This window comes from Apus apus, chromosome 14, assembly GCF_020740795.1.
Source record: "Apus apus isolate bApuApu2 chromosome 14, bApuApu2.pri.cur, whole genome shotgun sequence".
Lineage (NCBI taxonomy): Eukaryota > Metazoa > Chordata > Aves > Apodiformes > Apodidae > Apus > Apus apus.
The window spans coordinates 15,323,574-15,336,198 of NC_067295.1; the positions used below are offsets into that span (position 1 = coordinate 15,323,574).

General features: G+C 50.7%; 1 protein-coding gene across 5 annotated transcripts in view; it reads left to right on the top strand.

Moving 5' to 3' along the window:
- The window catches only part of XPO6 (exportin 6), a 60,867-nt gene that overhangs the window by 41,690 nt on the left and 6,552 nt on the right, over nt 1–12,625 (top strand). For 4 of the 5 annotated variants that reach the window (XM_051631894.1, XM_051631893.1, XM_051631895.1 and 1 more), the window contains 8 exons: nt 1,824–1,893; nt 3,616–3,775; nt 5,282–5,374; nt 6,883–7,027; nt 7,445–7,591; nt 8,836–9,025; nt 10,853–11,008; nt 12,235–12,349. In XM_051631894.1, coding sequence (XP_051487854.1) covers nt 1,824–1,893; nt 3,616–3,775; nt 5,282–5,374; nt 6,883–7,027; nt 7,445–7,591; nt 8,836–9,025; nt 10,853–11,008; nt 12,235–12,349 — 1,076 coding nt within the window. The remainder of the gene's footprint in view (nt 1–1,823; nt 1,894–3,615; nt 3,776–5,281; nt 5,375–6,882; nt 7,028–7,444; nt 7,592–8,835; nt 9,026–10,852; nt 11,009–12,234; nt 12,350–12,625) is intronic. The other variant, XM_051631897.1, reaches the window with a different exon arrangement.

The window sequence follows — 12,625 nt, forward strand, 5'->3', positions numbered from 1 at the left end:
CAGCTGTTTCAGAATATGGGTCACGGGGTGAAGAGCTTGTGGCTTCCTTGGAGTAACACATTAAGATGAGGAAGAGTTTCTGTTGGTTTAAATACTTCTCCTCCTGCAGTTAGAGAGAATGTCAACTGTGACTCAGGCACAGCCTGTTAGAAGCTTGGCAGTGAGTGCTTGCTGGGAGCCCAGTGCTCTCCTTCAGGTTTGTGCACTGGGTGATCTGGGAGATGCCTGAGCAGTTGCCTGTGCTTGTCTCAGCAGCCTGCAGGGCTGCTGGATGCAGGGCCTGTTCTGGCAGGAGCAAAGAACAAAACCAGTGTACAGCAGCTGCAGGGACTCTGTCCTGTGCTGGCCAATGAAAAGCTGCATTTCTCTGTGTCAGTGGATGAGGGAACTTTGATGAAAACCAACCACTTCCAGTGGGGTGACTTGGCCTATCAAGTAGAAATCAAGTAGAGCTGTGCCAGACTGAAAGGGTTGGAAAATATTCTTTCAGGTGGGAAAGGAAAAGGTCAGTGTGCAGTTTTGTCCTGTTTGTGTTTAAGTGCATTTGGGGAAAAGGCAAATAACCCCCTGAGAGATATCACTGAAGTACCTTGGCTGGCCAGGTGCTGTGGGTGGCTTTCTGGTCTCAGTTCCATAGAATTGCCATAGAATTCCAGACTGGTTTGGGTTAGGAGGGACCTTATGGATCATTCAGTCCCAACCCCCCTGCATGGGCAGGGACACCTCCCACCAGCCCAGGTTGCTCCAAGCCCCATCCAACCTGCCCTTCAACACTGCCAGGGATGGGGCAGCCACAGCTTCCCTGGGCAACCTGGGCCAGGCTCTCACCACCCTCACAGCCAAGAATTTCCTCCTCATGTCCAACCTCAATCTCCCCTCTGCCAGTTTTCATCCCTTCCCCCTTGTCCTCTCCCTCCCTGGCCTTGTCCCAGGCCCCTCCCCAGCTTTCCTGGAGCCCCTTCAGGCACTGGAAGGTGCTCTAAGGTCTCCCTGGAGCCTTCTCTTCTCCAGGCTGAACACCCCAACTCTCCCAGCCTGTCTGCAGAGCAGAGCTGCTCCAGCCTCTGAGCATTTTTGGTGGCTTCCTCTGGACTTTCTCCAAGGATGACCTTCCTGTGTTGGGGGCTCCAGAATTAGACACAGTGCTCCAGGTGGGAATATACAAACATACTCCCCCATGGTGGTGCAAGCTGGTGCTCAGCTGAAGTATCTCCAGGCTCAGGCACCTTTGCTTTGGTCCTGAGCACTGGAGTTGGGCTACATCCTGTGCCCAGACAGGGTTGCATGACCACTGTGGTGTTTGCTCCCTTGGCTGTTTTCCTTGTGGGACTTCAGCTGTCGTGGCTGCAGCTTGTGGGCCAAGTTCTGCAGTTCTTCCCTCCTGCTCTCTGCTCCAGGGGCACCCAACCCACCTTTGCTTGAACCATATTTTGATAGCTCCATTTTGAGAAGCTGATGCTGCTGGGTGAGGTGACTGCAATGCATGTGTCCTGAGGTCCACATCCATCTTCCTCTTCATACTGTGGCATCCTGTGCCATCACTTAGACCCCTCTCTTGGTAGGCTGGTGGCTGCTGTTTGGGGGGAAAAGGAGAGCAACCCCAGGGAAGTGCCTTCAGGGTGGTAATCTCTGTTGTTTTCCTGATGTCTGTTGAGCCCTGAGAAGCTGTGGTGTGCAGGACCAGCCCAGGACCTAGCAACTTACCTGTCCTCCAGGTGTCTTTTTGAAGGCACTAGGGAGAAATAAGAAAACTGTGCTCTGAGTAGTTGGGTGTTAACTGTCTGCTGAGCCCCAAAATCATGATCATTTCTTGTCTCTTCTAGTTTCCAGTTCTGCAGGATAACTTGGAAGTGTATCTGGGACTCCAGCAGTTTGTGGTCACTTCAGGGACAGGTAATAGTCTCTGTCCAGCACTGCTCTCCTCACTCTTGGAGTAGCTGATGGCAAAAACACTCCAGACCTGCTCTGGTCTTGCTTTTTACCCTGTTCCATTGAGGACTTGAACACATGTGTGGTGTCTAATGGTTCAGCAGCCAAACTCCCAATAGCAGACACTAACCTAATAATGTGATTTCTATTTTTATTGGTATTCATTTCATTTTGGTACTTGAAATGACAGTATCATATATGTTAACAACAAGTTTGCAGCATCAAATATGACAGTAACACAGAGGGATAATGGTTCCTTTTTTCCTTCCACTAAAACTTACTTCAAGAAAGCTTGTGCTCAAACCTGGTGGGAAGTTGTCCATTGTAGGAGCATTTTTATTTAGGCTTGAATTAAAATCATGGGAGTCAATGAGAAAAATGAAGTATTGAGGATGTAGTAGTAATTTCTGAAGGCTTATCTAACTGGCATTTCAGGAGCCTTGATATATCCATGATTTTATAAAGATATCAGTGCTGTCAACTGAATAAAAAGCACAAGCACAGCTTTGTTCCTCCTTCCTGAGAAAGCAGGTAAGAAGTAGTGGTGAGATCTGTGTGAGGGGAGGTTGTAGCTAAGGTTATATTTCAGTTTTCTGGGAAGCCCAGTGAAGGAATCTGTTACATCCTCAATCCTGCTCCAAATGGCAGAGTGGTGATCCTGTACAGACAGTTCAGAACTAAATACTTCCCATTTCAGGATCATTTCAGAGCTGGGATAAGCAGCCTGTAGGTTTTTAATGCTGTGTTAGAAGCTGCCATGTGGACTGGCTGTTGAGGTGGTGGGTCAGAAGCAGCAGCTCAGGTGCAGCTGGGGATTCAGAACACGTGCTGGTACAAAATTTCAAGTTTGTGGCTGAAACCTGAGGCTGAGGTGAAGTAAAGGCAGTGGGAAGGCAAACAGATTTTCTTTGAAACATGGTGTTGCAGAACAGGTTTGCCTTTTTAGTAAAAGGGCTGGAATGTTTGGAGACTGGGTGTAAACAATCCAGCCTAGGACAATTGCAGAGGTAATAATAAGACTGGCACATCTGGTTAGCAGTGTGTTTCTTGTGTCTGAGAAATCTGAAGGTAAATAACCACACTTGAGGTTAAAAAGCAAATACACTCTGGTTCCAAAAATGCTGCTGGGACACTTGCTGCTCTGCAGCCAGCAGAGGGAGTGTGAGTAGTGACCTCTGCAGAGCTGGGATGGCTTCTTGATTCAACAGGTCACCAGAAAAGCTCTGGTTTATGTAAATATTAGTGCCAAATAGAAGAAAATAAATGTGGAAAAGGCTGAAATAGTTGGTATCACCCATTCCAACCTTTAAAGAGGAGTTTGAAGTGCAGCAGTTGGAGCAGTTGAACTTCTCTTCCACAGTCTGAGTATTTCAGCCACTTGGACTGTGCTCAGCCTTGACCTGTGACCCACAGCCAAGCTAATTTGAGAAGAATGTTTGTAATGGAATTAGAATAAACGTTGCATTTCCTGTAGCTTTGTAATTAGGTTTCCTATCCCCAAGAGCTCCATTTATTCGTCACAAGGTTGTGTGTGCTGGCTGGGTTTGTTTTTTTTTCCCCCTTGCCCAGGGTTTCTTCCAGCCTTGAGTTTTCAGACTGCTGGGTTCTTGATGGCTGTTAGCCCAAGGGATTGTTGGCACTGAGGTCTTTGGGTGTCCTTGCTCAGGAGCTGTGGTGTCATTGCAGGGCACAGGCTGAACATCACGGCAGAGAACGACTGTCGCCGGCTGCACTGCTCCCTGAGGGACCTCAGCTCCCTGCTGCAGGCCGTGGGCAGGCTGGCAGAGTACTTCACTGGAGATGTGTTTGCTGCAAGGTTCAACGATGCTCTGACAGTGGTGGAGAGGTAGGTGTGGGAGGGGGGGTTTGCTGTCCCTTCCCCAGGGCCAGCAGCAGCTGGCCCAGCTGCAGCGAGGGGGAAGCGCAGGGTTTCTCTCTGCTTCCCTTCTTGTGAGGGAACGTGACCAGCAGGGCCAGGGAGGGTTTATCCCCTCTGCTCTGAGACCCCACCTGGAACTGTGTCCAGTTCTGGAGCCCCCAACACAAGAAGGACATGGAACTCCTGGAATGAGTCCAGAGGAGGCCACAAAGATGATCCGAGGGCTGGAGCAGCTCTGCTCTGGAGCCAGGCTGGGAGAGTTGGGGTGTTCAGCCTGGAGAAGGGATGATTTGATTCTTTAGACCATTTAGTTGAAAATAATTTAGAGCCAATTTGACTGTTTGTGAAAAGATGGGAAAAGTACCATGTTCCTGCATGAAATGAAAAGACATAGAATCATAGAATCATAGAATCCTAGGGATTGGAAGGGACCTCGAAAGATCATCTAGTCCAACCCCCCCTGCCAGAGCAGGGGCACCCAGAGCACATCACACAGGAAAGCATCCAGGTGGGTTTTGAATGTCTCCAGAGAAGGAGACTCCACAGCCTCTCTGGGCAGCCTGTCCCAGGGCTCTGTCACTCTTACAGTAAAAAAATTTTTTCAGATATTCACCTTGAACCTCCTATGCTCCAATTTACACCCATTACCCCTTGTCCTATCACTGGTCATCACTGAGAAGAGCCTAACTCCATCTCCCTGACACTCACCCCTTACATATTTGTAAACATTGATGAGGTCACCCCTCAGCCTCCTCTTCTCCAAGCTAAAGAGACCCAGCTCCCTCATAACCAAGACAGCTGCGTAGAGCCCTGAAATTCCAATTTGCAACCAATTTGCTAATGAAGTTTCTTGGAGGGCAAGAATGAAGTGACACCTGCCTTTCAGATTTGACAGGTCTTTTCATGTAAGAGAAGAGATTTTGGTGATTGAGTTTTGAGAGAGACAACCCTGAACTAATGATAGAATCATATCATAGACTGGTTTGGGTTGGAAGAGACTTTAAAGATCATCTAGCTCCAACCCCCTGCATGGGCAGGGACACCTCCCACCAGCCCAGGCTGCTCCAAGCCCCATCCAACCTGCCCTTCAACACTGCCAAGGATGGGGCAGCCACAGCTTCCCTGGGCAACCTGGGCCAGGCTCTCACCACCCTCACAGCCAAGAATTTCCTCCTCATGTCCAACCTCAATCTCCCCTCTGCCAGTTTTAATCCCTTCCCCCTTGTCCTCTCCCTCCCTGCCCTTGTCCCAAGTCCCTCCCCAGCTTTCCTGGAGCCCCTTCAGGCACTGGAAGGTGCTCTAAGGTCTCCCTGGAGCCTTCTCTTCTCCAGGCCATATCTGGCCTATGTTTTAGCCAGATATTGACAAAGACTCATGAGGAGCTGCAATCAGATGAGATGTTTGAGTGGTTTTATATATGTGAATAGCCATCTTACAGTCCCTTTACACTGTCCTATGTGTGTTCACCTCCAGGTTGGTGAAGGTAACACTCTATGGATCCCAGATTAAACTGTACAACATCGAAACCGCTGTGCCCTCCGTGCTGAAGCCTGACCTCATCGATGTGTGAGTATCAGCTGGACACTCCTCCTTATTACCCCCAAATTTGGCACCTCCAGGAGGTGCAGGGAGGGTTGGATCTCCTACATCTGCTGCTCTAACCACGAGCAACATGTTGTGAAAAGTGCATCTCTGCAGTGATGCTGAGCTAGCCAGGAGGGCACCTTCACTGAACTGTCAAAGGTCAAGGCTGCTCCTGGGGTTTTGATCCAGTCTTGTCTCAAATTTCTGTGCTGAGGTGATTGAAGAAAAAGCAAATTGGGATGAGAAGGAAAAATGCCCATTTTATTGCCTCTGAAAACAAACTGTTGCTCTGCACTGCTGGCCACAAAAGCTTCAGTCTTTTGCAGTCTAATGAAATGGTTAAATAAGTGACGCAACAGTGGGATCTGAAGAAATGGATCCACTGACAGGATGTGGTTCCAGCTAATGGATTTTTTTGCTACCCAAGTCAGATCTATGGCTCAAGTAAAAGCTGCTTTTTCTTAGCCAAGGACTCCAAACCATGTACTTCCAAGACAAACATGCCTGCCAGCTCTGCAAGCCATTCCTGAGACCAATGAGTGCCTTTCATCTAGAAGCTGACATTCAAGTGTGAAACCTTGATGCTGCTAGGAACAGAACACCTCTCTGACAGCCTCTGAGACCTTCCATTCCTCTCTTGTGTAGCACAAACCTGCTTCCTAGTGCTTTGGGAGCAGAATTTAAGGTTGTCCTTTTGAAGACACCAAGTCTTAGGTTGTGGTTGCAGGTATAGCTTGAGAACCCACACTAGATTTCATTGTATAGTTCCTTGGGTTTCTCCTACATTTCTAGCCCTGAGTTATGTTCTTTTAACAGTCTCTACTGGTTTAAAATATTTTGGGAAGGTTGTTGTTTGTTTGTTTGTTTTCTTAGTGAGGGGTTTTCATCCTTTCCTCTGTCTAATATCCCTGGAGAAACTTATGATCTGTTTTCTCAAGGTAGCCTGGCAAAAATGGGCATCATCAGATGGCTGGAGGACACCTGTTTGGGTGGTCCCAAAGAAATGTCCTGACTCCAGAATCTTAACAGTACTGTGCCAAAATTATAATGATGAAGTATGATTATCATTTGGCCTTATCAGGTTATACCTTTGGCTTGATGCTGTTGCTGAGTGATTGAGTCCAGTTACAGCACCATTAAAAATGCCTTGGATGTACAGGTTGCCCAGAGAAGCTGTGGCTGCCCCAGCCCTGGCAGTGTTGAAGGGCAGGTTGGATGGGGCTTGGAGCAACCTGGGCTGGTGGGAGGTGTCCCTGCCCATGCAGGGGGGTTGGAGCTGGATGATCTTGAAGGTCCCTCCCAACCCAAGCCAGTCTGGGATTCTGCACAGGGTCCAGGACAAAACCACACAGTAGTAAATAATATTGAAAGCTGCCAGCTTAGTCTGGGAAGAGATGTACTGTTTCCCAGGAAGTTGTCCAAGCTGCCCAAGGTCTTGAGGATGTGTCCTTTGTCCCGTGCCTGTGTCTGACCCTGTTTTGCCTCCCCAGCCATGCCCAGTCCCTGGCAGCCCTGCAGGCCTATGCCCACTGGTTGGCACAGTTCTACAGTGAAGTTCACCGCCAGAACCCAGAGCAGTTCATCTCCCTCGTCTCCACCGCGCTGGAGGCCATCACACCCCTCATCAGCTCCAAGGTACCTGCCTCTCCAGCAAGTGTTTGGGTGGTTAACAGCTCTGGACCATCCTGTGGGTCCTGGAGGGGGATCAGTCTGGGAGAGCTGGATGTCTGTTGGCCAGAGCCACGGGCTGCCTCAATGAGCTGAGGGCAGTTGCACGAGGTTCAACGAGGCCAAGTGCAGGGTCCTGCATTTTGGTCACAACAACCCCAGGCAGAGCTCCAGGCTTGGGGCTGGGAAGTGCCTGTGGAGAACCTGAGGGTGTTGGTTGACAACAGCTGAATGTGAGCCAGTGTGTGTGTGCCCAGGTGGCCAAGAAGTCCACCAGCATCCTGGCTTGTGTCAGCACTGGCGTGGCCAGCAGGAGCAGGGCTCGCTGAGGGCAACGTTGCAGGGTGTGGTGTGTCTGGGCAGCCTGACCACCTTCTCTTCCAGGTGCAGGAGAAGCTGCTGCTGTCTGCGTGCCACCTCCTGGTCTCTTTAGCCACCACAGTGCGCCCCGTGTTCCTGATCAGCATCCCAGCAGTGCAGAAGGTGTTCAACAGGATCACTGACACCTCAGCTCAGCGCCTTCCTGATAAGGTGACTTGTCTCAGACGTGGAGAAGGTAGATGAGGTGTCCATGGGAAGCTGGGGCTCAGTTCTGATTGTAGTGAATAATAACCTCAGTGCAAAAAACTGCTTGAGGGGCAGCAGTTATCTCTGTACTGTGGATTTCCAGGAACCCAAACACAGCTGTATTCCTCAGCAAGTGAGAAAGGAATAAGATCTGCCCCAGTCCCTGACTCTGCATAGTCTTCACAGTACAGGGACATGGACCCTGACATGCAGAGAAGAGTTTTCTGAGAGACTTCTGTTAGCATTCCCCACAGCTCATCCCAGGCAGTGTTTATGTGACAGAGGTACTGAGGAGTCACTGTGGAGGTTGGATGTGGTTGTATTGTGTGCTGGTGTGCAGGCATGAAGTGCTGTACAAGCATGGAAGCTGGGTGTGTAAACCAGGCAAGGAGCCATGGAACTGGCAGCATCTTTCTTTTATGAGTATCCAGAGCCCAGTTCTGGGGTCTCCAAAACAAGAAGGACATGGAGCTCCTAGAGTGAGTTCAGAGGAAGCCACAAAGATGATCCAAGGGCTGGAGCAGCTCTGCTCTGGAGCCAGGCTGGGAGAGTTGGGGTGTTCAGCCTGGAGAAGAGAAGGCTCCAGGGAGACCTTAGAGCACCTTCCAGGGCCTGAAGGGGCTCCAGGAAAGCTGGGGAGGGGCTTGGGACAAGGGCAGGGAGGGAGAGGACAAGGGGGAAGGGAAGAAAACTGGCAGAGGGGAGATTGAGGTTGGACATGAGGAGGAAATTCTTGGCTGTGAGGGTGGTGAGAGCCTGGCCCAGGTTGCCCAGGGAAGCTGTGGCTGCCCCATCCCTGGCAGTGTTGAAGGGCAGGTTGGATGGGGCTTGGAGCAGCCTGGGCTGGTGGGAGGTGTCCCTGCCCATGCAGGGGGTTGGAACTAGATGATCTCTAAGGTCCCTCCCAAACCCTTCTATGATGATGAATATGAAGAACAGAGACTTGCCTGTTGCAGGGAAGAGCTGTTGGAGCTGGGAGCTCTTCCCACTCCTGAAGTGGTAGAGCTTTGCTTCTTGCTTCCCTTGCAGAGCTGCTGGTTTTCACCTGGGCTCACCTTTGCTCCTGAGCCCACTCCTCAAGCAGCCAGCACTGGTGTGATGTCTTGGGCAGCCTGAAGTTTTCCCTTCACTCTGGAGCTGTGCTTTGGCAAAAACTGAACCACAAACATGCTCAAACTTTGTCTCTTTGAATATCTTGTTGCTTCCAGGCCCAGGTGCTGGTGTGCAGAGCATTGTCAAACATCTTGTTGCTGCCCTGGCCAAATCTTCCAGAGGGGGAGCAGCAATGGGCCGTCCGCTCCACCAACCACGCCAGCCTCATCTCTGCCCTCACCAGAGAATATCACCAATTAAAGTCCAACACCATCTTGCCACAGAGGAAAGTGCAGCTGGAGGATAGTAAGTACCTCCAGACCTCAAGTCCTGGGGTCAGTTCTGGGCCCCTCAGGACAAGAAGAACATGGAGGGGCTGGAGCGTGTCCAGAGAAGGGCAAGGGAGCTGGGGAAGGGGCTGGAGCACAAGCCTGAGCAGGAGCAGCTGAGGGAGCTGGGGGTGTCCAGCCTGGAGACAAGGAGGTGAGGGGAGACCTGCTGGCTCTGCAGCTGCCTGAGAGGAGGTTGGAGCCAGGGGGGTTGGGCTCTGCTCCCCAGGAACAAGTGACGGGACCAGAGGAACCGGCCTCAAGTTGCACCAGGGGAGGTTGAGGTTGGATCTTGGGAGAAACTTCTTCCCTGAAGGGTCATGAACCCCTGGCCCAGGCTGCCCAGGGAGGGGGTTCAATCCCCATCCCTGGAGATGTTTGGGATGCACAGATGTGGTGCTGAGGGACATGGGTCAGCACTGGACTGGGTGAAGTTGGGTTCATGGTTGGTAGAGTTGGGTTGATGGTTGGACTTGATGTTCTTCAAGGTCTTTTCCAACCAGAATGACTCTGTGACCCTGTACCAGGTTGCTCAGTGGGTTCTGTCTTCTGACACCTCAGTGCAAACCTTCTGCTGGTTTTCTAACACTTGATCTGAGAAACTGGCTTTAGCAAACAGGGAGGCCAGGAAAGGAGCCATTTGTGTTTTCTTTCCCTTTGTAGAGACCCACCTCCTGTGGGTGTGTGCAGGGCAGCCTCACCCCAGGCTGTCTCTGAGTTCTTCCATCAAGGTGCTGCCTTCCCCAGTCATGCAGGGAAGGTGGGAACAAGTTTGGGATAAAATTTTGAGTAGCACAGCTTGCATTAGGAGTTGTAACAGCCTCGTGCTGGGACTGCTGAGCTGTGGTGTTGGCACCAGGAACTGGAGGCAGCATTCCTGAAAATTCTGCTTGGCAAAACTTCAGGGGGTAACAAGAATTCCTTCTGGAATTGGGAGGTACTGCCAAGGGTGTGTATATCTAGGAGGGGAGGCCTCAACTGCTGTGGTCCAGGGACCTTTTCAAGTTTCTGTGGATGTTCTGGGGTCTGTCTTTTTGATTCATTGTCATTTCTTGAGAAGCACTTTTCAGATATTAGAGGAATGTCAGCAGGCTGCTCAGGTGGCTGGAAGTGAGCTAGTCAGGTTCTCCCCATGTTTGGGTTAGATTCTGCAGCGTTTGTGTATCACTCCAGTCAAGAAACCTGGAGTGTGTTCTCCTGTCATCATGTGCTTCTCTTTCCTTGGCTGCTGTTTCTTTAGCAAATTGTGAATTAAACTGTTGAGAGCTCCCCCCTCAGCCTCTGCACCCAAGTGGTTGAGCAGTGGGAGCATCTCTAGGGCAGTAAAACTGGATCGTTTCAGGAAGTTGAGTAACCAAAATGACCTAATTTAAACCTGTTTAAATGTTTAAAATGTGAACATGCACTCGGGAGTGTTTTTTACTCCAACCTGGGCTTGCTGGGTCTGTGGGATGTTGTAGTTACTGTGTGTGTGAGCTTGACTCCTTCATTTCTTGATAGAGTCTTGGAATGGTTTGGGTTGGAAGGGGACCTTCAAGATCATCCAGCTCCAACCCCCTGCATGGGCAGGGACACCTCCCACCAGCCCAGGTTGCTCCAAGCCCCATCCAACCTGCCCTTCAACACTGCCAGGGATGGGGCAGCCACAGCTTCCCTGGGCAACCTGGGCCAGGCTCTCACCACCCTCACACCAAAGACTTTCCTCCTCGTGTCCAACCTCCATCTCCCCTCTGCCAGTTTTAATTCTTGCCTCTCACTCCTAGTTTCGACAGATGCAGGAGGTATCACCTCTCTTATTTTGCAGCCAAAGTGATCATCCATCAGACCCTCAGCGTTTTAGAAGACATTGTAGAAAGTATCTCTGGAGAATCCACCAAGTCTCGGCAGATCTGTTACCAGTCGCTGCAAGAATCTGTGCAGGTCTCACTAGCCCTCTTCCCAGCTTTCATTCACCAGTCAGGTACAGCCATAGGATGGGCTTTAATGCTGTGAGTAGCTCTGTCACCTACTGAGAACATCCAGTGTGTCCCCCAGCTTAGAATGGTGGTGGTGTTCACCTGGAGTTGTGTGGGTTTGCTGGGCCGTGAGTCTGTGCATCCTGGTGGGCTGAATCACAACAGGACGTGGAGATCATCTCCAGGATCCAGGCAGGAAGGTTTCTCACACTTCCAGGAGGTGGAGGTGCCTTGTGTGGTGTTCAGCAGTGAAGGGAGGATGGAGCTGATCCTGAGCACACACAAAAAAAGCTTTAAAATACCCTGCCTGGCTACGTTTGCATTTACGTCCTCTGCAGAACCTTGAGGAGAAAGAGGAGTTGACCTCAGGTGTGGGGTTTTTTCCCCCCCCTGTAAAGGAAAAGCTCCTGAGATGTAACCAGGCCTGTTCCTTGGCCATCTTGTGGCCAGTGACTTGTTTTTGCATCACAGTCAGGCAGCTCAAAATGCCCAGGAGCCTCTCTCATGAAGAGCAAAGCATCCCAGGAAGCTGTTGGGAGCTAGGTGGGATTTTCTCAGGGAAGCAGGTTTGGGGGGAGGTGAAACCAAGCTGAAATGCAGAGAGGATCCAGGACAGCAAGCTGATGTGGCTCCAGGGCACTGTTGGCTTCAGCACAGGCTGGCAGCCTCCTGCAGTTGCTATTTTTTGGCCTGTCTGCAGGAGCTGGGTGGCTCCAGCAAAGCCTGGCTGTTGGGACTGCCCAGGACTCCCCCGTGGTGCTGAGCAGCTACCCACATGCTGAAGGTGACTTCTGAAGTCAGAAGTGTCCTTTCAGTTCCTGCCAAAAAGCTGAGTTCTGGCTCCTGACCCATCCCAAGCTGTGTTTTGGGTTTCCTTGTTTCCTGTTAACCCTGTCCAAGCAGTGAGGAACTGGAGGTCATCCCAGACCTTGGCCAAAGCTTTCTCCAAGCCCTCTGGGTGGGCAGGCCAGGCTAAGGGCTTTGCTTGATGGTGTCATCTTTGTCCCAAGGTGTTTGGTGCAGGTTGTCCTCCTCATCCCTGGCTGCTTCCAGAACTGGATGAACAATCTTGGAGCCCTGGAGGCTGTTGGATTCAGTTTCTAAACTGCTACATTTCCAAGAGGAAATGGGATCCCCTGTACAGGAGGAGCAAATCATCACAGAAAAGACTTCCTGATGGGTTTGAGTCTTACCTTAACACATTCTTCTGGCTTTCCTGTTCTTATCTTAGATGTGACAGATGAGATGCTGAGCTTCTTCCTCACTCTGTTTCAAGGCCTGAGGGTGCAGATGGGAGTGCCTTTCACTGAGCAGATCATACAGACCTTCCTAAACATGTTCACCAGGTATTGTCCCATGTTGGTCACTTCTTTCTTACCCTTCAGGATAATTTCTCCCTGGAATTTGCTCCCACAACAGGTCCTTGACCCTAAGGAGTGTAGTGTTTCCAACCCCTTCCTGTCCAAACTTCTGTCATGTCCCAGGGCTAAATCTAAGGGAAATGCTTCCAGGTTTGGAGGAGCTACTGTCCATGCACATCAGTCATACATCATGCAGTTCCAGCTCTTCCACAGGGTTTTTGGGAGTGTGCAAATACTGAATTGGGGTCTGGCATTGCCTGT